General features: G+C 39.5%; 2 protein-coding genes across 2 annotated transcripts; both read left to right on the top strand.

Annotated features, from left to right (window-relative positions):
- Positions 1 to 332: 332 nt before the first annotated feature.
- LOC146308054 (hydroxycarboxylic acid receptor 3-like) lies at positions 333 to 1,991 on the top strand. Its single transcript, XM_084746205.1, has one exon. The coding sequence runs from the start codon at positions 366 to 368 to the stop codon at positions 1,320 to 1,322; it is 957 nt and encodes a 318-aa protein (XP_084602331.1). The 5' UTR covers positions 333 to 365; the 3' UTR covers positions 1,323 to 1,991.
- Positions 1,992 to 2,220: 229 nt separating this feature from the next.
- Positions 2,221 to 21,373, top strand: wdr91 (WD repeat domain 91). Its single transcript, XM_084745786.1, has 18 exons — positions 2,221 to 2,322; positions 5,054 to 5,190; positions 5,328 to 5,507; positions 5,598 to 5,805; positions 5,928 to 6,010; positions 7,466 to 7,575; positions 13,281 to 13,452; positions 14,457 to 14,666; positions 16,043 to 16,242; positions 16,374 to 16,428; positions 16,563 to 16,658; positions 18,055 to 18,149; positions 18,530 to 18,683; positions 18,798 to 18,906; positions 19,794 to 19,906; positions 20,054 to 20,161; positions 20,366 to 20,455; positions 21,195 to 21,373. Exons 2-18 carry the CDS (start codon positions 5,068 to 5,070, stop codon positions 21,357 to 21,359), a joined length of 2,271 nt encoding a protein of 756 aa, XP_084601912.1. The 5' UTR covers positions 2,221 to 2,322; positions 5,054 to 5,067; the 3' UTR covers positions 21,360 to 21,373.
- Positions 21,374 to 23,360: the final 1,987 nt, after the last annotated feature.

The raw sequence follows: 23,360 nt of genomic DNA, 5'->3' as shown, positions 1-23,360 counted from the left end.
AGTACAGATATTTTTGTTGAAATAGGGAGTAAAAGTTTAAAAAAGTAAAAAAAAAAAAAAAAAAAAAGCTAAAGTAAAGCACAGTTACATGAAAATGCTACTTAAGTATTTGTACTTTCCACCTCTGCTTGTAGCAGCTGCTGCATTTTCTCACAAATTTCTCAGATGAGTTAATGATCTTGTCTGTGTTCTGTGCGTTGGTGTATTCTCAAGAAAACACAAACCAATACCACTTCCTGAAATAATCAACACCACAATCACCTTACTTTTTTCTCTCTTTTTTTTTTTTTTTTTTGACATGTCCTCTTAAAGATTGCGTACCATCCTCATTTCTTTGACTTGCAGTCAAGAGCGCAGCACTCAACATGCACTGCCATATTAACGGGACCCTGCTGGTCAGAGTGCTCCCTCCACTCCTGGTGGCAGAGTTTGTTTTGGGGACCCTCTGGAATGGTTTGGCTCTCTGGATCTTCTGCTTCCACCTGAAACCCTGGAAGAGCAGCACGGTGTTGCTCTTCAACCTGGCGGTGGCCGACTTCCTTCTCGGCGTGGGTTTGCCTTTCCGTGCCAGCTACTACTTCTCCGGGATGCAGTGGAAGTTTGGAAGCGCTTTGTGCAAAATCTGCCTCTTCATGTCTGCGATGAACCGCAGCGGCAGCACCTTCTTCTTGATGGCCATCGCTGCTGACAGGTACATGCGTGTGGCGCATCCCCATCACTCAATCAACTCTTTGAGCGTCTCCAAAGCCATGTGTGGAGCGCTTGTACTGTGGCTGCTCACTATTTCAATGACAGCTCATGTCTTCTCTTTGGAACACGTCGATGAATCCGACTGCGACAGCTTCTTGCTTGAGACTATACTCCAATATAATCGGACCTGGCACAAGCTGGAGTTCCTCCTGTCCTTCATTCTGCCTCTGCTTGTGATTCTCTACTGCACCGTCCACATCATGCTCCATCTGAGAGGGGGGCAGCTGGCCCAACGCGCAAAGGTCAAGAAGGCTTTGTGCCTCATCGCAGTGGTTACAGTGCTCTTCATCGTTTGCTTCCTCCCGAGCAACATCACACAGCTGCTCCTTTGGATCAAGCACCGGAAAGTACTCAGCACCCTCCCTGAGTCTGAAGTCTGTCCCGCCCTGGAAGACCTGACCATTGCATTTTACATCACCCTCAGCCTGATTTATCTCAACAGCATGCTGGATCCTGTGGTCTACTACTTCTCCAGCCCGGCCTTCAGGAGAGTCTGCAGGAAAGTTCTTCACCTCTCCCAGACAGACACTGCTGAAGGAGCAGAGAAGAAGATTCAAGATATAGGCTCCTAGTCTCTCAGCCAGCTGTGATCACAGAGTCAAAGATCAAGAGAGATGCAGATGAGATGGACAGAGTTAACATTTTAAATAAAACTGATGTTTCTCCCAAAGTGCTACAGCTAACAAGGTGCTATTTCTTATTTGTCTTAGACATTAGTTATCCAGTACATATATTGACTGCACTTATTTTACAAAACATGGCAAAAGTTGTGTTATTTTTTTACTTTTTTATTTGATGTTTGCACTTTTCTTGCTATCATATGCTACTGTAAAGCTGTGACATAATTTGCCCAAAGGGACAGTTCATCCCCAAATCAAGAATAGGAACTACTTTCTCTCTGCAGTAGAATCTAATGGAACACAATGACTTTGACTAACTGTGTCATGATTTATGGAAAGAGAAGCGCTGTTTTTTAATTTTTCAGTTGTATTTCTGGTGGATTGAGCTCTGTGAGCTGAGTGCGATTTAGTCCTGTTATATCAGACATCTGTGCAGCCAATATCTCCAGAGCTCTGCAGCTCACACCAAAAACAAACAAACAAACAAACAAAAGAATCTAGATGGAAAGTATGTATTTTTGATTTTGGGGTGAACTGTCCATTTTATTTTGTTCAACTTATACAGATACCATACTACATCTCAGCTCTGCTAACTCACTAACATACACAGTTTTGTAATGTTTTTTTTCAGAATTATTCCTTCATATAAATAAAATATTATCTTGTAATTATAACTCTGTATAACTCTCAGGGTGATCAATGAATCAGTGAAGTGTAATGAACTACACTGCAGCCGATGACATACAGTTTGTTAGTCTCAACACCCCAACTTTTTAAATTTAAATCACAACTTTTACACTAAATTGAACTTTGAGGTCTTGACAAGTATAATACAGTATGACATATTGGCCACCAGATGGTGCTGTTGGTTTAAGCTCGCTGTTATGTCACGTGAAGTCGTCACATGACTGTCAGTGGGCAAACACAACAGGAAGAGACTTTTCTCTTTGTTGTAAGTATTTCATTCTTTATTACATCTAGAACATGGCACAGGAGCAGTTTTGTGCTCCAACTGTTTAATAAAGTTCAGTCTGTTTTCGCGGGTTGAAGCTTTTGTTTCCACAGCGGTACACGTTGTTGTTTTGCACGACGAAACCAAACTCCACTCAAAATTCGGTCAATTTAAGACATTCTTGATTATCAACCTAGGTACGTAAATGTTAAGCCACCACTTCAGACCTTTTTTCTAACAACGTAATTTGCATGTTTAGTCGGCATATATCTTACCATCCAAGTATTCTTTAAACTTGTCAGGATGTAAAAAAAATATGAGCAAATCATTCGTCATGGTGGCTGCAGAAAGAAGCTACTGGAGCTTCACTTCCAGTTGAACACAGATTTCTGGAGTTGATTTTAGCGTGCGAAGGTACCATTGTTTGGTGTTTGCGGAGGTGTAGAGTGAATGCAACATTTTCTTTATTTAATAATTATAACGCTACGTGTCCACTTTTATGAGATATTTGAATGGAGTTTGGCTGGGAGGTTTGTTTTTTTAGCAACTGAAAGCGGAAGGAATCAAAACGACGCACTCCAGAAACCGTTACATTCAGACGTATAACAACATTTTATTTTATGCTTTTAACAAAGTGAAGGCAGTTTACACAGTCAAAACTTAGTATAGTTACTGCAGTAGTGCTATAGAAGGTGTGGCTAAAGCTAAACTATCTCAACAGAACGCGTTTAACTGTACAGTGATGTGTATTTTAGGGGACAGTATAGACACATAGAAGTAGTACATCATCCGAAAGCTGCAGATTAATTAGAGATGCAGCTCAGCACTGTGTTTTAGCCATAAGACTGCAACAAACATTGTGTTTTTTGATGTTGAAAGTTTAGAGTGTATAAGAGCTTTGAACCTCATGATGGAAGTTTATGATGGTGGTTCCCACGATGCTCTATCGTGTCTCATGAGTTGTTACAGCAGTTTTGGGGTTGATGTCATTTATTACACAGATTTTGTACAAAATTTAAACGTTTTGACTGCTGGAAAACATCCTTAGAAGAATAGCATACATTAAGACACCAAGACCTTGAACAACACTTCAAAAAATTCATGCTGTAATGTGGTGTCAAAACTTTTGACATTTGGAGATTTATGCAAAAGTTACATCTTTTCGGTGACTGGATGGCGAGCAACTCTGTTTCTGGGGGTTGATCAGAGACCCTCTTATTGTCAGTATATGTGGGAAAGCCGTCCATCCTCAGAATGCTCCAGGTCTCTAGTTTGTGGTTGTGAAGTTTTGTGAGGCTGTGACTATCTGAGAAGTCACTGCAGGTCATTTTATATAGTGAGGTCAAGTTTCAGAAGTGCTCCCACTGCAGTGAAATGGCTACTGTGGGAATCCACAGCGATGTCAGCTTTTCAGTCAGACCCAAATCTAGGACTGAACAATTAATCGCAATATTATTGAAATTGCAATATGGTCAAGTGCAACATCCAAATCACAGAACCCTGCATTTTTTTTGAAAAATGTGTGACAAATAGCATTATAATGAAGTGCAGCAGAGATGCCCTGGCTTAAAAATCTTGTTCTCCAGATCTAAGAATATATGTTTGTTTGGTACTGATCCCAACATATATCAATAGTATCATGATTTACATAGTTTTTGTTTTGTTTTTCAGTAAAACTGGAAATTGTACTGCAAAAACAATCATTACCACTAATTGTAGGGCATATTACAATCTCCATTTCAGCCAAAATAATCACACTTTAGTTTTTTTACAATATAGGACAGCCCTCCCCAATTCACACTTTTCCAATATTGTTTAGGGGACCCAGTATGAACCCACAGAACCCATTTTCATTCACTGCTGTAGACAGGGTCAGCAGCAAAACATATTTCATCCAGTGTATGCTATATATAGAATATTTTAACAGCTTTACTGTGCTGTCAAGCAGCCTCTCCTAACAGGAAACCAAAGCCAAATATAGCTCTCTGCAAAGAAACCAGACGTTGGTGGATTCAAACTAACCTTTTAAAAGACTGAAGTCACACTTTGATGTAAACAAACTAACCGACCGAGGCAGTGGCAGACCTGCAACTCCTGTGTTCTGTCAGGTTAAAATACTGGTTTTGTCAAAGGCATCCAGTTGCTTTGGAGAGAGCGATATTTGGCTTGGAAAGTGAGGAAAATATTCTGAGTGTAGTGTCCTGTTCACTTCAGTGGTTAGAGTCTCTTTGGTGGACCTTTAAGTGGTTAAAATAATGTTAACAACAACACTTGCCTAGCCTCCTGCTTTTTCTCCAAACTGAGGCCGTGCAGACCAGGGGCTGTGTACAGCCATGCACTGTAGGTAATACACTAGAGCTGCAACAATTAATTGATTAATGGATTATTAATCGATTATTAAATTGACTGCCAACTATTTTGATTATCAGTTTGAGTGTTTTTCTAATGAAAAAAGTCAAACTTCTGCATATTTTTTGTATTCTTTACTCTTCTATGACAGTAAACTGAATATCTTTCGGTTGTGGGAAAAACAAGACATTGAAGGACGTCATCTTAGGCTTTGGGAAACACTGATCATCATTTTCCACCATTTTCTGTGATTTTAAAACAAACAGCAGTTTCCCTAGTATTAAATTAATAGCCAGATTTGTCAGAATTTTCTCATTGGTCATAAATTAAAAAGGAAAACTGTATAACTGTATTGTACACTGTATTAAATTCTGTCTTGCAGGGCCAGAAGTCACCATGGGGTCAGCAGTGGAGAGGACAGACGAACATGTGAGAGAGTATCTGATCTATCGTGGCTTCACCAGCACTCTGAAACACCTGGACAGCGAGATCAAAGCCGACAAGGAGAAAGGCTTCAGGGTACGAATAGATAGATCGTCTGAGGGACTTTTTCCTAACCTATGAGAGGAATGTTTTAGAGACAGATCTCTAGACATCATTATCATTATTATTATTATTTAAGTTTGTTTTTAATCTCAAACATCTTCTGTCTGCAGGTGGATAAGATCATCGATCAGCTGCAGCAGTTTGTCCAGAACTTTGACCTGTTTGGTCTGAAGGAGTACTGGCTTTACCTGGACAGACGGCTCTTCTGCAGACTGGAGGATGTCTACAGATCCACGGTCAACAAACTGAGAACCAGCCTGTACAGATACTATGTCATCAACACCATCCAGGTAACATCCCGCGGAAGAATCAGACACAGCAGACTGTATGTTTCTGAAACACAGTAGGAAGAAACAGTCTCTTTTTTTTCATCCTTACAGAAAGGAAACCTGGACAAGACGCAGGAGTTTTTCCAAAAGCAGGCGTTGGAGCTGCAGGGTCAGGCCGAGTGGCGTGATTGGTTCATCCTGCCGTTTATTCCCACCCCTGACCAGAACCCCGCCTTCTCACCATACTTCTCCCGCCAGTGGGCCGACACCTTCTTGGTTTCATTGCACAACTTCTTATCTGTCCTGTTCCAGTGTATGCATATCCTTCAGCTGAAGTTCATAGTTTAATGTCTAGTCTACATTGTAACCTGTCTGAAACTGATCCACTGAGTCTATTTAAACTCTGGTTTTGATGGTTTCTAGTCCTTAACTGGTTTTCACCTCAGCCGGTCCTGTTGAGTTTTGATGCTGAAGTCCAGAAGACAACCAGCATGACAGAAGAGAACGAACAGCTCCGCCAGCTGGTGAGAAGAAACTCATTTATGTGTGTAATATTTACAAAACTGTTTTAACACCTAATAATTTTATGGAAAAACAATCAAAAATAGTAACCCAACATGTCCCACCATGAGCAACCACAAGGCAACAGTGATAAGGGAAAAACGTCCTGGTATTCAGCAGAAATCTTGAGAAAAATCCGTCTCTGTTCGCAAAGTCAGATGAGACGTAATAATCTCACCACTTTTTTCTGGGTCAACCCTGGGATGTCCTGTACCAGCTGTTGGATGTACCTTGAAAACCTCCACAGGAACACGCTCAGGTGGATCCTGATCAGAGGTGGAACCACCTCAGCCAGCCCCTTTCAGACAGAGCAGTGGCTCTACTCCGAGTCTCCTTCACATGTCTGAGCTTGATACCGTCACTCTCCTCCTGTCTCATTTCCAGACTCATTTCAGCTGCTTGTATCAGCAGTTTCACTCTTTTGTCACTACCCAGAGCTCGTGACTGTCGGTGAGGATTATAACGTAGATTGAGTAGTAAATCGAAAGCTTTACTTTCCGGTTCAGCTCTCTCTTCAGCACAATGACCCAGTACAATGCCCGTGTTACTGCTGACACTGCACCAATCTGCCTGTCAGTCACACACTCCATTTTATTGTCACTCGTGAACAAGACCCTGAGATACTTGAACTCTTCACTTGAGAAGCAACTCTTCACATTCAACTCCAAACATTTGTAAGGTTCCAAAAGTGCCAATTAAAGTGGGATCCCACTCTTTAGTTTAAACACCTGGTTTAAAAAGTTCCATGAATCAATGACAAGGTCCATCATCATATTTTAAAAGTCCCACTATTTGTAACATGTATCATGAGATCCAAGAAAGTCTCATGCTGAGGTTTGCTTAGATGGTTTTGGGGTATAATTAGGGCCCGGGCACCAACTTTTTTCAAGGCCAACAGTCCCTGGTACTGAAGGTGCATGAAACTTGTTGTATTTGTAGAGGTTATTATTCTGCTGCGGAAAATGCATTTTTGAGTGGGATACTTGAAAACTTGCTAAAATTGACACAGACAGAATTGGCGAAAATGGCAAAGTTCTGCAGTGACTGAGTTTGGGTGCGGACCATGGAACACGTAGGGCAAAGGTTTCTGATAGACGTATCAAATTCAATAAGCACATGTATCATGTCCAGACTTAAAGTGATAGTTCACCCAAAAATTAAATTTCATTCAATATCTCCTCCCCCCTGTGTTGATGTGAGGATGGGTGAAGATCTCCAGTTCACAAAACACTCCTGGAGCTTCAGTGGAAAACAGTGTTGCAGCCAAATCCAGTACAATTGAAGTGAACGGTGACCAGTTTTAAAATGTATATAAAAAAAAACCCACAAAATGTCTCCACACTGCTCATGTCACAATTAGTAATTGTGTTTTTCTTGTTATTGTGTCTGACCTGTCTTTTTGGTCTTATCTCCTCCAGCTGTTTGCCCTGCAGACAGAGAGCCGGGACCAGAGAGACGGAGACGAGATGGTCCACCACAAGCTGCCGGTGTACGTCCAGAACATGGACCGACTTGGAGACACTGAGCTGTGAGACACTAACATCACTGTCTTTACTGATGACTGACTACAACTAAGATGGCTGCCAATCTGTAAGCTTTTTCAATGTTCATTCTATAGACTCTTTAAAGGCAGTCAAAAACAGAATTATAATTCGCCAAAGTCGAGTCGAGGAGTCGATGCTTTTCAAAAATGGCTGATCTCACTGACACTGACGGGTTTGACACTTCTTTGGTGCACCAAAGATGGCTGCCATGCTTTGAATGAAATGGAGGTATTATTCTTCCTCTGTATTAGAAGCTCTGGATGTAAGCTTTAAACCAGAGAAACTACATTAACAGTTTAAGCTCTGGTTTATGCACTTAAATGAAAAACCAAAACTGTGTTATGTGTTGTTACAGATGACAGCCATCTTAAATTTTCTCTCTGTAGGTCTTTTAAAAGGTTACTTAAGCACAATTTCTATCCATCGCTGTTTTATGTTTTATGTCCTAATGGGGGTTTGTTTTGCATTTCTTACCACATATGACTTTAGCACTTTAGCATGCTAGTGTGTGGTTCTATTTTATCTCACTACACTGACTGTGTTTGTTTTTATCAGTATTTTACTTCATAAGTTTGACGATGAACTCTAATATGTTGATTTTGTAGCATAGAATCCTTTTGTTTGCTGAAATTTTAAACATAACATGGTCAACCTCCTGCTAAATGAAGAGTGCCAACATTTTTTGCTGATGTTACTGAAATGTTAAAAAATGTTTTTAGCCTTGGGACTTTTCTCTGAATTCTGAGGATAAAGTAGAACAAACAAATAAGTAATGTAATGTCAGATGTGTGAGACTAAAACAAGAATTCTAACCCGCTTGTTAAATTTAACTACATTGTTAAATTAACGCAAGTTTTTGATGTTTTTTGCCGCTAAACGTCTTCCGTAGAAACTCTGTATCATGAGAAGAAAACATGATGTCTTTGTTTTTTTCAGACAGAAACATTATTTATCTTCACCAGACTCACTTTTAGAAGAATTTTGAGGCACTTTAAAATAAACAAAACTGTTAAGTTATTTTGTGCTTATTCGTATAAAATATATATTTAAAACGATTTTAACTAACTTATTGTTAATGAGACAGTATTTATGGTGTTTTTGCACTGTGTGCTGTAATCCAGTTGATGTTGCCAAATAAACAATTCACCTGATGAATTGTTGTTTCTTGTCAGTACGATCCATTTTTTTTAAATTTCACTTACAGTTTTCACATGTTGATTGAGGACAAATACAGTACACACTAAAATTAATACCACTAATAAGAAAGTTTCATATACAATAAAACATAATGACATTTGACATGCTGTGCACCTATTTAACAATATATCCCCAAAAGTATTTTAAAAATCCATTTCTTTGTATTTGTATTACAAAATCCAACAGTTTTTCTCGGTTTAAAACAAAAAATGACGTGCTTCCATAAGCAAGAACCAGCCAGTTTCAACCAGTCATAAAATGACAGCTACTTGTCTTCAATTTTCAACTTTTAACAGTGTAGATTCATTAGTTAGCAAGCTAGCAACAGTATGGTACGTCGGTGTGTCTTTGGGTGTTCACCTCAAACCTTGTTATGTTTCCCAAAAATACCTTGTTTACAGTTCGTTGGCTAGAATGATTCATTTTGGGGAAAGTGGTGTCTATGACAGCAGATTTTGGGCGAGGCATTTCACGGTGGACTGCTTCTACAGCTAATGTTAGCCAGCTACAGCTAACAGAGCATACGATGGGCTGGGGGGCTTGACCTCACCGATTACTGTACAAAAACACTTTATAGCTTAGCTAACAGCAGCTACGTTTTGGCAAACTTGTCCAACTTATCTTAGCAAGCAACCAAACTATGCTCAACAGCCTCATAGTGAACATGGCCAGACTGGGACCGAATTCCTCCACTGAGACTGACCGGGAATACAGTACTGACGTGACTGTTCCCGATGGACTTTACTTGTTGTTTAAGTAGTTATGAAACTGCTTACTGTGGTGCTGTTAGTTAGTAAGCTCTGGTAGCCGTGTGGCTAGTTACCTTGGACAGTGTTGCCAGATTGGTTTGATGTTTTCCAGCCAAATTAAAAAATAAATGCATCCAAATATTATCTATAATACACAATACAAATAAATTCATAAACAACAGCAAAAATACAGCCAGGAAGTTCTTTTCTGCGGGCGAATAACTCTGAGATACAGTCTGAAGCCTGGCTGTGAAGAGCAGTAAACTCTTCAATTAAAATCTTAAAATCTCAATACAGAAACAAATGGATAATGAGTGTAGTGATGCTAAAAATATTATGTTCTCCTTTTGCAGCTATAGTTAAAAGTCTAGCAGCCGCATTCTTTACGAGTTGGAGCATGTTGATTGAGTGCTCACTGGTTTAAATCTGTTGGCAGCCAACTAGTCCTGAAGAAACAAATGACTGTATTGACAATTAATGCATCTTTGAAAGTCAAAGTGACCCAATCATGACACTATTTCTCAAATGGTAAAAACTGGACTGGATGAGCTTCCTAATGTTATCTAAAGACAAAGATATTATTAATTACAATCATTTTAATATCTTAAAAACAGCGCTAGTTTGACACTGTACAAAGCAAGGCCATTATTTCCAATGGACAGAACAGCTGTGCAGGTCAGGTCAGTTACAGTTAAATTATGGCAGTTACACTTCTGATAAGTGATAAATGAAGTTCATTTAGTGTATCTCTGAATTGCCAGCTTTCTGTTACTTTACACTCTGATCCTACTAGGACTTAAGTTATAGTTTTCTAGCATGGCGGAATATCAGAGTGGACGAGGATACCAGGTTAGAAAATGTATTTTGTGATTGTTTATGTCTGCAGCATTGTTCTCTGCACTTTAATTTGCACGCTACAAATAATTTTTATTTATTATTTATCTTTTATTTGCATGTTTCTTCTGAAATGCCTGTCAGCCAGTGCAACATTATGTATGTGGTAGAATATAAAGAGTCAGCAGAATTACCACCTATATATAGAGTTGCATGTCATCAGCATAACAGTTAATACTGTGCATGCAGATAATGACCCCTAGTGGTAACATTTGCAGATTGTTCTTCAAAGAAGCCCTCAAAATATCCTTAGAAGTCATGATTGGAAATGTTTCAGAGGAAAAACTCACCAACACAAGAGGTCTTTCCTTCTGCAGTTGACACAAATTCCACTGTTTACACGGTGTATACTGTATGTAAGAATATAACAGACACTTTGCCATAAACTATGTATTTTTGATATATATAAATAAGACAGAAAAGTACTTAAGGCAGGAACCTGCTTCCATGGGGTGCTTAGATGATGAGTTATTTTGGCCAATAACATCGAACACATCGCTGAGGTAAGTGATACCTGTTTACCTGTTGACCCTGTCCAATGGACCACGATGTGTCACAGGCTCTGACAACAGCTGTGTGGCCAGCTGCATTAGAGACACCATAACTGTATAAAATTTGACATTCGAGGTTTAACACATTATAAAAAACATTTTAAAAACTACAGTACAGTATTTACAGTAACAAATACATATCTAATACATATCACTGCAGCAAGGGATAAAAAACAAAACCAACACAGAGTTTGTTCTGCTTTTATTAGGATCAGCAAGATAGAGATGGCAGAAAATGAGGGGAAAGAGAAATGAGGAGCAACATGTAATAAAAGTCACTGGCCAGTTTTAAAGCAGAGGCATTAGTCGGTGCATTAAATCCTTAAAGCTACCAGGCTGCCTCCCTATTAACATGGTTGTTTATTGTTCTATTTGTGTGTCACATTGTCTTCATTGTTGCTTGGCATTGTCTTTGTCTTTTGTTGGCTCAATGGCCGTTTTCCACTTGCACCTCTGACATATTTGTTTTTTGTGTTTTCATCTATTTTATGTTTCAAATATAAAAACAGATCTGTCTCTGCTAGAAAACAATACAGTCAGTCATACCAGCATTTTAAACAGCAAATAGTCAACAAGCTTATTAGGGCGAAGCAAATCTTTCATATTGAGTTAAATTTTGCTGAACTTTGGTGCACGAATTTGTACCACTGACCAATTGTAAGCTGTTTTGACAGACATTTGCTATGTTAATTTGCAACTTTGAGTGACTTGCAATAGATGTTCGTGGCTGGTTTGCGTGTTAGCCAACAGTAGGTTACCAACTAGTTCTGTGTGAACTGTGACAGATGAAATTTATGTTTTGTTTTTTATATCTACAGAAGGTGCAGGTCCCTGTCCACAGAGGCCACCATGTTGCACCACAATCTGTCTACAGTAGTGCCGCACAGACACACCAAACGCTGGTTCTAGATAAGGTCTTTGGCGTTTCACAGTTACATGCTTGGAAGGGGAGAGTGAGGTGAATTGGTCTGTAACCTCACCACTAGATGCCGATAAACCCTACACACTGGTCCTTTAACAGTGATCAGTAGAAAGATAATATCATTAAGTGTGTTTCCTTAAATTTGCACATTCAAATGGTTTGATGGAACCCCAGAAAACTTTTTTTGCACTTGGCTGATGTAGAAAAGTCAGTGTAAGATAAAAGTAAAATGAGACTGAGAATAATTGAAACAGACTTGGCAAATAAACTATGATGTTCATGCACAACGTAGCTAAAATGACCACCGACACTTTTGGTGCACAGAAGAGACGAAAAATGGCGGCAGACAAAAACCTAGCTGGAGGCAGTTAGCACTAGTTAAGCTAGCAGTTAATTTATCTGTCCACCACTTAACTCTGCAAATCACCACGAGCTGAGACATTGCAGCTGGAGGACATCAGAGGTAAAACCAGGGAACATTTAAATTATGATCCACTTTCATCAAAATCAGTGACATAGTTGGTGATGTGTGATTTAGTGCTGTGAAACATTTTGACCACTCTGGATCGTTTTTTCTGAAATTTCTGATGAGAACTTAACAAGCTATTAGGAAAATCAAGCCTCCATAACTGGACTGCTGTCATTACAGCGATGGCATTTCTTTCACTGGACATTATGAATGGAGAGATTTAAATATGTTGGACTACAACAGATTTTCCTGGTAAAAAATGGCAGTTAATGGAAACTCTGTTCACGTTGTTGCGGCCTCTTCATCTGCAATGGTATAATGGCTCTCCACTGGAGAATTAACGCCACCAGCTGTTCATCTCGACATGCCTCACTCCTAATATTCCTATCATGGTAGTGGATTTTCTGTTGCAGATTTTCTAGAAATTTGGTTTAAATTTGCTCTACATTTGGATGGAATCCTGGGTAGTTTCAATGAAATGCACAACAGCTGGTCTTCTGCCTAAGATCTAGGCAACAGTAAAACATGGGCAAATGTGCCATCGAAAGTCTTCATCACTCACACAAACAGATGCTAATATTTCTTGATGTTTAAGTCTTCTGAGGATGGTCACAAAGGCATTCCAGCCTACCTGTCTTATAGTACAAAGGAAACATCACACCTTTGTTGTTGTATTTATATTTCTGTTCTACTATTGGCCTCTGGGTGCTTTACCTCATTAGGATTGCTCAAAAATGAGCAGAAGTGTTAATGGAAAGAACACAAACAAGGTTTCCTTCTGTTAATATCAGTCAGTCTTTTCATTCCAACAAGTCTTGACTTGACAGCTTGAAATCATTTTGTACTAATTCATGGCTTTGTTGTTCAACTTCCTCATTTTTATCTCTTTCCATCTCCACTCTCGTAGGGACTTGGTGTCGAGCCAGCGTGCTGTCAGCACCACCACTGCTCCTTCCAGAAACTTCTTCTCTACATTCCTACCACAGGGCAGGCGCACTCCAGGGAAACCACCTCAATACACCGCCGGGTCCTCGCCAAGCCAGGTAGCAGTGGGCAGGAAGGACCTGCCAACCAATCTGGTGAGTGCTGAGCAGGTGTTTAAAAGTTTAAAATGTTAGGGGGATTAAAAACAGGAAATTGAATTTTTTTGACAGCAGGTCACGGCTGCTGAATTTAAAAACCAAATGACTCCACACTTGGTTGGATGTTTGAAGAAATATTTTTCAGGTGTTGTGGCCAATCAGCAGCCACAGAGCTGAGGCGAGTTCACCTGTAGTTCCTCTACTGTCCATTAGTGGCTACTCCAAGAAAATACTGACCGTATTGAAGTGATTGAAAAAACCTCCAACTTCTCTGTGCTCCTACAAAGTCAAGACAGTTTTTACACAAGTTCAGCTCCCAAGACATCAACTGTTTTCTTATTCTGCTTTGAAAATAAACATCCAATCAAGAAGATCACACAGAGGAATGAAACTCCAAACCTTAAATCAGATTGGAAAAGAAGTCCTGAAGCAATCACTATATAAACAGATGTCTGCATATGGATGTAGAATCTGTAGGCAAGGGACAAGAATTTGGTCTTAAAGTGTTCTAGTTTCTGTTAGTAGTCCAAGTAGTATTTGACCAATCACATTTGAGATTGTTATATCTCAATTGCTAATTGGACTGCAAACAGTGACTGGCGGATGGCAGAGGAAGTCTTGGACCAAATATCTGATATCCAGATGTCCACCGGCTACACCAGAATCCTTGAGACATTGGCCATTGCCTCCAGAGGCTAAACTGTCATCAGACAATAGGTGATGGGTTCTGAGCTTGGTACTGAACTGACCATCTCCATTTGGTTGGTCTGATTGGATATGATTGCCTTGATTGACAGGTGTTTCACTCTGCCAGATTATCACCAATGCCACACCCCTTTGCCCTCAGAGGGTGTGATCTTGCCAGGCTTCACAAACCTGTAAGGAGGTACTTTTCCACAGGTTGTGGCCATAATCTTACTGGATGTCCTCAACATTGTGAGTGACTGATAGTTCTGACCTGTGATCATCTTCTGTATCTAAAATTCATTTGTCTTTTCTAGCCTGCGAAGTCAAAAGAGGCAGTCCAACCTAAGGAGGTGAAGCCAGTTTCCAGCCAGGCATCCACGAGCGAATCTGCGAGCTCCCAGTCCCAACAGTCAACAAGTCAGTCAACAAATCAGCCCGCAAACCAGGGGACGCATTCCAGACACAAGAGAATCCAAGACCATGAGAAAGAGAGGAAAGAGCTTTTCTCCAAGCCACCATCACAGGTACCTGAGGGGTGCTACAAAATCTGGTTTCTTCTTCTGTCAGTTTTGTTAAAGGAATATTTTGGGAAGTAAGTATATTCATTTTTTTGCAGAGTGTAAAAGAATACCACCTTCAAGTCAAGTCAAATTTATTTACAAAGCACATTTAAAAGCAACCCATGTTAACCAAAGTGATCTACAGACCAGCGCAGGTAGCTAATGGACATAATCAGGAATACAATGAGTAAAAGCAAAATTTTAGCAGACTTAAGAGTCAATAGAGGGGCAAATCTTATAGGAAGGGGATGCTGCTCCACAATTAGGGGCTGCAACAGCAACTATCCATTGATGGCTTTATAGACAAACATGAGAACCTTAAAATCAATTCTGAAGTGTACTGACAACCTGTGGAGGGGCCAGAACAGGGGTAATATGATCACACCTCTGGGTACTTGTCAGGAACCTGGCTGCAGTGTTCTGGACCAGATGCATGCAGGACAAGGATGATTGATTAAACCGCAGTAAACAGGGAGTTGCAGTAATCCAAGTAGTCTTAGCATAAAGACAACTTGTCTTTATTCTGCTGTAGTAAGTTTTGTGCAACCCAACACTTTATGTCCAAAAGACAGTTCATGAAACTGATTAGACTGGTCCGGTCATTAGTTTCTGGGGTAGATAAAGTTGCGTGTTGTTGGCATAACAGTGGAAGTAAATGTTGAAATTTTAATTTGTGTGAATTGGCCAGGGGAAAGCATGTGCATAGAGAAAAAAAATGGGACCTAGGATGCAACCTTGTGGGACCCCGCAGAAGAGACTAGCTTGGGGAGGTGAACAATTGCCTATGTAATTGCCTATTGTTCTTTCATGTCTTTAGACTACATAAGTAGAGCTAGAGGTGATTAACTTAGCTTAGCATAAAGACTGGTGGCAGGAGGAAACGCCTAGCCTAGCTCTCTCAAGTTGTGGGCAAACAGCAGCTAAGTGTAGTGAATTCAATTCTTGGGGTCCATGCTACAAAATAAATTTCCTTAAATAAAGTGTTTTAACTTATTTTCTGATTGTGACTGATTAGTCAACTTGCTAGCAGATAATTAGCTAATTGGTAGCAAGCCAGCTAAGTTGGCAAGCAGTTTTGGTTGGTCAGTGCCAGCATGTTCCCAGCTAGTTGGCATGCTGCTAGTTAGCTTGCCAGCCACAATAGCTCTTAAGATGACCCACAAGCAGTCCCTGCAACACCAAGCTTCCAGCACCACCTTTCACAAAGATGCACAAATACAACTGTAAATGTTTTGGTTTGGTTTACAGCTATTCCAATCAAATGAACATGGTTGTTGTTCACTTTCAGTGGAAACTGATTTCTTTTACACTGATAACATCCTTCCATGTGTTGCCTTCAGACACCGGAGAAGAAGGGAGAGGTAGGGGAGGTTGAACCTCCTGTAGAGACCACCAGCGACGTTCCTGACTCCACCTCCTCAAATAGCAGGAGCTCCGGAGGAGGAGCAGCAGAGGGAGGAGGTCTGTCAGCAGAACAGCCCTTCATCAAACTCAGCCAGGAGGAGTACGGAGAGCATCACTCCTCCATCATGCACTGCAGGTCTGCCTTCAGTACCTCAGTTTAACTGTTCACACTGGGGGGGACTAAAGATGGACATCTATGAACCTGTTTGGTAACAGATTGAGCGCCATCTTCTTTTCTCATCCATCCATCCCTCCTCTGTTTTCCAGGGTTGACTGTTCTGGTCGCCGGGTTGCCAGTTTGGATGTAGATGGGGTCATCAAGGTGAATCTATCTCATTTGTCTTTTGGGGTTGTATGAAAATAAATAGGCCAAAAAACATTCATAATGTTATTACTGAGCTTAATAATCGAAACATATAATAAAGCCATCCTCCTCCTTGTCCTCCTCTTCCTCAGGTGTGGTCGTTCAACCCCATCATGCAGACCAAAGCCACCATCATGTCAAAGTCTCCTCTGCTGTCTTTGGAGTGGGCCACCAAACCCGACAGACTGGTATGAACGAGACTCAGACTGCACATGAACTGACTGTACACATGTGAACAGCATTGATCAGCTTTCTATTGATACTTGACTACATTACTACATGATTCCATCTGGTCATTAATAAACTGCCATGCCACAGTAATTCTGTGACACAGTCTACAGGTCATGAAATAAATGGTTATATTCAGTCTTTAAGCTATTCACATAAAACATCTATCCAAATATACACAAAACTACAAAGAAGAAAAAGCAAGACAAACAATACACATGCAATACAGCATTGCATGTGGGCATGCAAGTCCAGAAAGAGGAACAACAAAACAAAATAAGATTGTGAATACATGTAATATAAACAAGAAGTTGTGCATAAAATTGACACATGAAATGGGATAAAAACAGCTGTGGACTTAAGTCATGTGACCTGACTTTACTTGACAGTATCAAAAAAGACTCATGACTTCACTTGGACTTGAGACTTTTGACCCCCAAAATACCTGATGCCTTCCCTCAAAGTCAAAGATGAAAATGTCTGTTATCTAAAAAGTGAGTCCACAAAGCAATCAATTTCCCTTAATTTCCTGAATCAGCTCGGCAAGTCAACACTTAATTCCCCAGATCCACTTTGTTTGAACCAGTCAGACAGCATCCAAGCAAATTGTAGGAGAGAACCATGAGGAACCATTGTTATGTTACTGAGCTCCAGTTGGAAAAAATTAAACAAATTAAAATTTTGTTCGTGTACAAAAACTGTGAGGTGGTCAGCAGGAAATAAATTGCAGTATGCAAAACTTGCAGGTCAAAAGTTACAGACTGAGACGCAACAACGTCCAACTTCATTTGACATTTTCAAGTGAACAAAGAACGGTAAGCTGAGGCTAATATCAATATAATTAGCAAGCTAATGCTTTGCTAACATTAGCTTAATAGCCAAGTAAGTTTGTAAATCAATAAGACTGGAGACCCACTGTTACATCAAAGTTTAGGACTAGACTTGGGACTGTCACTCTTGACTTGGGACTTAAGTGCAAAAACTTGAGACTTACTTGTGACTTGCAAAGCAATGACTTACCCCCGTCTCTGGATAAAAACATTAAAATGTAGCATTTTTCCATAGTGGCCCTGTGGAAGTTGCATCTAATAAAGGTTGTGTATTTGACAAAGGCAAAACCATCCTGTATGTGACACTCTGAAAAAATCTACCTGTGGGGATAAAAATCTGTCACACACAGACAGTGTGGATTCAAGTCCTATAATGGGACGAAGATAGGTCCACACAAGTTAAAACACTAAATAAGACTTGTGTTTTGAGGTTATTTTACATTTAGGGTTAGGCATTTATTGAAACATGGAATTACTGTAAGTCAGTGAAAAGATGACAAAAAGATGTTTCTGTGTGTGTGGTCAGTTGTTGCTAGGCAGCGGTGTTGGCACAGTGCGGCTGTATGACACGGACGCCAAGAAGAATCTCTATGAGATGAACATCGACGAGACTCATCCACGGTAAGCCTGTGTGTCTGACTGTATTATGTAACTGCACTCTGTGTAGAACATAATGTTGGAAACCCTCAGCTGATAGTACAAGAACAACATTTTGGGAAATACTCTTCTGATTTATTCTGACAGTGAGTGAGCTGTTACCAAAGTGATTTCAGTTCATCCTGTGGGGAACATGAATGTCTGAGTCAAATTTAATGGTAATCCTGTCAAAACATTTCAGTAAACAGGAAAGGCTACCTTGTACTGTCAGTTTGTGGTTTTAGAGGGTTTCATGTTGGAACTATTACTTAACAAAACAGAAGAAGAATAACTCAGTCCTGTAGCAGTGAATATCTGTTGTTGATGTACATATTCTGATAATCTGTCCCTCCTGTGTGTCTCAGTATTTTGTCTTTAGCCTGCAGTCCCAGCGGTTCGTCGTTTGTCTGTTCAGCTGCAGCTCTCAGCCGATCTGGCAGCTGTGATTCTGTCCCTCGACTTCCCATCCCGGTGTCTGGACAGCTGCTGCTGTGGGACACCAAGACTGTCAAACAACAGGTAATTAACCAGCCACGTCTGTCGTAGTTATTCAGTTACAAGCTGTATGCCAGCAGTTTAAGAGGACGCCACCGATTTGTATAATTTGCATTTCTGTTTGTCTCTGTCTCTTAGCTCCAGTTCTCTTTAGAACCTGATCCAGTAGCCATTAACTGCACAGCCTTCAACCACAATGGAAACCTGCTGGTGACGGGAGCCGCTGATGGAGTCATCAGACTGTTCGGTCAGTGTTTATTAACTTTTATTGCAATTGCTGATACTCGTAATGACATTTTAACTGGTCACAATGTAGTTTTGGACATTCAGATTTTCATTGGGTATGTATGGAATGCGTTTTCATTTTGGATATCTGAAAATAAAACTATCTCTAGTAATAAGTAGATGGTAGGGGGAGTTTCTCTTAGTAAAAATGCTATTGCAAATATTCAGATTGTTCATTCTGGATATCAGAAATGTAATTGTGGATATCAGAAATTAAAAGCCCAGCACAGATAAATCGCAAAAGTTGCATCATTTGTCTCAGGAAGACTGACGTTGTGATGATCTGAAATGTTGAATTACAGGAATCTGCAATACATATTCAGTCTAGCTACTAAATAAATTATTAAAATGGTCACTTGTACTTTTGCAAGGGTTTTTAGATGTCTTAAATTTAGTTTAGACTAGTACAATCAAAGTTAGATATGTCATATCAGATATCTTTAAAACATTTTCTACTAGTAAGAAAGTTGTAGTGGATATCTTTAATGACCATTCTGACTAGTGAGAATACAATGCTGACTAGAGGCTATTATGGTTATCTAAAATATAATTACTTATGGGACTGTGGCTTGATTGAATGTTGCAACTTATGATTATTTCATTTTAGATTTCTCTGTTGAATATTTAAGATCATGTACACTGCAGAAGCTTAGAAATAACAACAGATGACCTTAATTGCTCCAAGATCTTAAAGTGACCTCTTTAAAAATATGATATTTATGACCAACTGTCAAAAATCCTAAAAAAAAAAAAGTCACTCACAAACATAGTTCTATTTGTGTGGAGCACTTTGTGTTACATGTTCACATTAGTGAGTGAACCCACTGTACTGTCAATCTTCTGCTGTAGATATGCAGCGGTATGAGAGCGCTATGAGCTGGAGAGCTCATGACGGAGAAGTTTACAGCGTGGAGTTCAGCTACGATGAAAACACCGTCTTCAGCATCGGAGCGGACGGCAAGGTGTGTGTGTGTTTTTGTGGGAAAACTGTCACAGTGACAGAATGACTACAGTCCTAAACATGTCTTTTCAATCAGGGACTTTTCAAAACCTGAAAAGAAATAGTCATAACAGTTTTGAGCTGAGTATAAAAATGTGTGTGTGTTCAGTTTATCCAGTGGAACATCCATCGGTGTGGAGTGAAGCAGTCGGAGCAGGTTTTACCTCAGGACGCCACCGGACCCTTCGTCCTGTCAGGGTACAGCGGATACAAACAGGTCAGCAGTGCAGCTGTACTGTTATAAAATGGTTTAAATATTTACATTAAGTTTTAATTTTTTTTTTCTTTTTTACTAATACTAGAAAACCATAATGACATCACAGTTGTAATAAATTAGGTCTCAGGAAAATGAATCCTGCTGATGGAACATTAGATAAAAGAATGAATGTAAAGACACTGTCATGTCTAAATGTGTGTTCAGGTTCAGGTTGCCAGGGGTCGACTCTTTGCCTTTGACTCTGAAGGACAACACGTCCTGACCTGCTCCGGCACTGGAGGACTCATATACAGAGTAAATACACCTTCATCTTCACCTTCATCCTCACGTGTCCACACTCAGCTGCTCTGGTCAAACTTAACGTTCTCTTGAATATATCTTAACCTCTTGAAATGATCTTTAAAATTTGCATGTGTTTTGTATTTATTTTTTTCTCTTAATTGTGCTACGTTACTGTTTTCTTTAGCTTTAAATTTTATTTGTATGCCGTTTTAATTAATCCTGATTTTTATTACTTATTGTAATTTTCTTTTTGTATGATTTTGTAATCAATTTTTAGTGTTATATAGACATAATGATATATACTGGTGGGGTTGTTTTGTACAGAAGTGTATTGCTGCTGTATTGCTGCAAGAAGAAGAAAAACAGAACTTTCCTCGTCTAACAATATATTAATTTTGCTTTAATATAAAATGTTTCATGTTTATAACATGATAACATTGTTATAACAAGAAACTTTTCTCGTTATAACAATATACTATTTATCGTGTTATAAAAAAAGTTTCATGTTATAGAAAACTTTTCATGATGAGCTGATAATTTTGTACAATGTTATTTTGTGATAACGTTGTAAGACATTGTCATAACAAGCCTTTCATGTTTTAGCGGGATGGTGGTCTGTTTTTCTGTTTTCTGTAGGGACAGCAACACACTGCTGTGCCCTTGCTGGATCAAAATTAATATTTTCATTTACATCATGCTTTATATTTTGATTTGCTAACATGTCCCCCCTCTTACCTCCCCCCTCTCCCAGCTGACCAATGGGGAGCCAGCTCTGGAGAGCGTGCTGTCACTGGGCGGGCACAAAGCGCCGGTGGTGACAGTCGACTGGTGCTCGGCGGTGGACTGCGGCACCTGCCTGACCGCCTCCATGGACGGGAAGATCAAACTGAGCACGCTCCTGGCTCAAAAGTCCTGAGTGAGGACCTGACAGAAGATCAGTTTATAATAAACTGATTCAGTTAGTTGATGGAGATTATTGCAGAACCTGATAAACACAGCATGTCATCTATTTCATGAGGTGATACAAACTCACCAACCTGTTATAAATTCATATTACATTAAAATGCCACTTAAAGTTCTATCTTAAGCTGCATTCATTGATTGTTCTTGGCCTCTAGGAGCAAAGGAACACAAAAACAGTTTGTCTGTCCGTCATATTATCAACGTTAAGTTGTTGTAGCTATCATGTCAGCAAGCAGCAGCCTGCAGTAATTCCATATTCAGCAGAGCAACATTATAATCCCACTGGAGTTTTGTTTCTGGCTGACTGATCAATGGAAGTCCAGTATTCACTCTTCTTTTAGCTCTGGTTTGGACTCCAACAACTCCTGAGAAAAATATCTGGCTTTTTAGCAATGATATAAAGAGGAAAGGAACAGCACTTTGTGACGCATCAAAGTGACACAAATTACACAAATACGTATGAAGAATTACATAAAGATAAAAAAAAAAAAGAGGCATACACACAAACAAATATACTCAGTCGGGAGTTTCAGGGAAAAGTGTTCTGATGTTATGAAAGCTGAGCACTTTAGTTAAAAACCAAGTGGTTAAGATTTCAGTTCTAGAAAAAAAGGTGAAATCTTAGTTAGTGATTTAATACATTTGTGTTTGTGAATAGAAAGAAATGCACATAAAACAATGAAAAAACTGAAGAGCACTGTCATCTACAGACCATTAAAAAACACATCTGGAGGTTGCCCTGGTAATCCTGTATTTAATGTCAAAAGGCTTGTTGGTAATTTGCTCAAACAAAGTCTGCAGAAATTCTGACTTATGGCAAGTGTGCATGAAGGGCTCTAAAGGTCTGTGAGACAGCCCTCATGGTCGTAGCAATTTGAGAGTGGGACAGGCCTAAGCCCTCACAGACCTACCAGAAACAGTGACTCTGTGAGGGTGGACACTGATTCAGGGGTCCCTCGTCTGTCTGCTGTTTGGTGCTGGGTGTGGCTTTATCAGAGCTTGTTTGCTGAAAACAGTCGCCTGCTGTTCCAAACAGGTTTGATAAGAGCGCTGACAAACAGTAAATGTGCCATAAAGTCAAAACTATGAGCTAAATGAGGCTTAAACCATGATATATTGATTGACTGACTGATTTAAGTTAACAAAAAAGGGAGATGACATTAAAAATATGCTGCTGGTCACACAGCCAAGTACATCACAGAGTACTATAATTATAAACTATAAAAAACATAGTCCTGAAATCGATTTAACTCAAGTGGATGGAGTCCATACTTCAAAGTCGCAGTCTGGACTACACTATCCACTTCAGTTAGAGCTATTTTTAAAATGCTATATTTATAGTTATAATGACAGTCCTTAGTGTGGCTCTTAAGGGTCCACAGGGCAGATGCAGGTTGGCTGCTTTGTGTAGAGCAGCGTTCTGCAATCTGAGGCTCCAGAGCCACATGTGGCTCTTTATCTCCTCTCCAGTGGCTCTCTGTGACTTTGTCAAAAAATTATATGGAAATGAATAACATTATATTTTTAACATATTTTCATGTTTCATTGTTGTAGGTCTATGAAAAAGTTGAGACAGCTCAAAATTTCAAGCCAACATACATAGTACTTCAGCTTTGAGCCTGAGTTAAAGTTTTGAAAAAGTTTTACCAACTACTGATCTTTTGTTGAGATAATTTACTTTTCTTCTTTAGATAAATATAAATATTTGAATTTTAGAAACCCCAGAATGTTGTATTTAATTTTAATTATAGCATAAACCATTTAATTTTAAGGCAATAAAACAGTAACAAATCAAGTTCACAGTTAACTGTGACCAAATTTTGAAAAACTTTTTTAGTTTCCTTAACTTTAACTTTTACTATAAATTTATCTATGGAAGAAAAATAAATTATTTCAACTAAAGGTCAGAAGAAAGTTTGTAAAAGTTTGAGTTGGGCACAAAACTCAAATCTGT

The sequence above is a fragment of the Lutjanus erythropterus genome, chromosome 20 (assembly GCF_056507025.1).
Source record: "Lutjanus erythropterus isolate fLutEry1 chromosome 20, fLutEry1.hap2, whole genome shotgun sequence".
Lineage (NCBI taxonomy): Eukaryota > Metazoa > Chordata > Actinopteri > Lutjaniformes > Lutjanidae > Lutjanus > Lutjanus erythropterus.
This window is presented reverse-complemented; position numbering and strand designations above follow the sequence as displayed.

Coding starts and splice junctions, on each gene's coding strand:
- LOC146308054 (XM_084746205.1), top strand. CDS start 366: ATGCACTGCCATATTAACGGGACCCTGCTGGTCAGAGTGCTCCCTCCA.
- wdr91 (XM_084745786.1), top strand. CDS start 5,068: ATGGGGTCAGCAGTGGAGAGGACAGACGAACATGTGAGAGAGTATCTG. Junction 5,191..5,327: donor ACAAGGAGAAAGGCTTCAGG/GTACGAATAGAT, acceptor TTCTGTCTGCAG/GTGGATAAGATCATCGATCA. Junction 18,150..18,529: donor ATCGACGAGACTCATCCACG/GTAAGCCTGTGT, acceptor TGTGTGTCTCAG/TATTTTGTCTTTAGCCTGCA.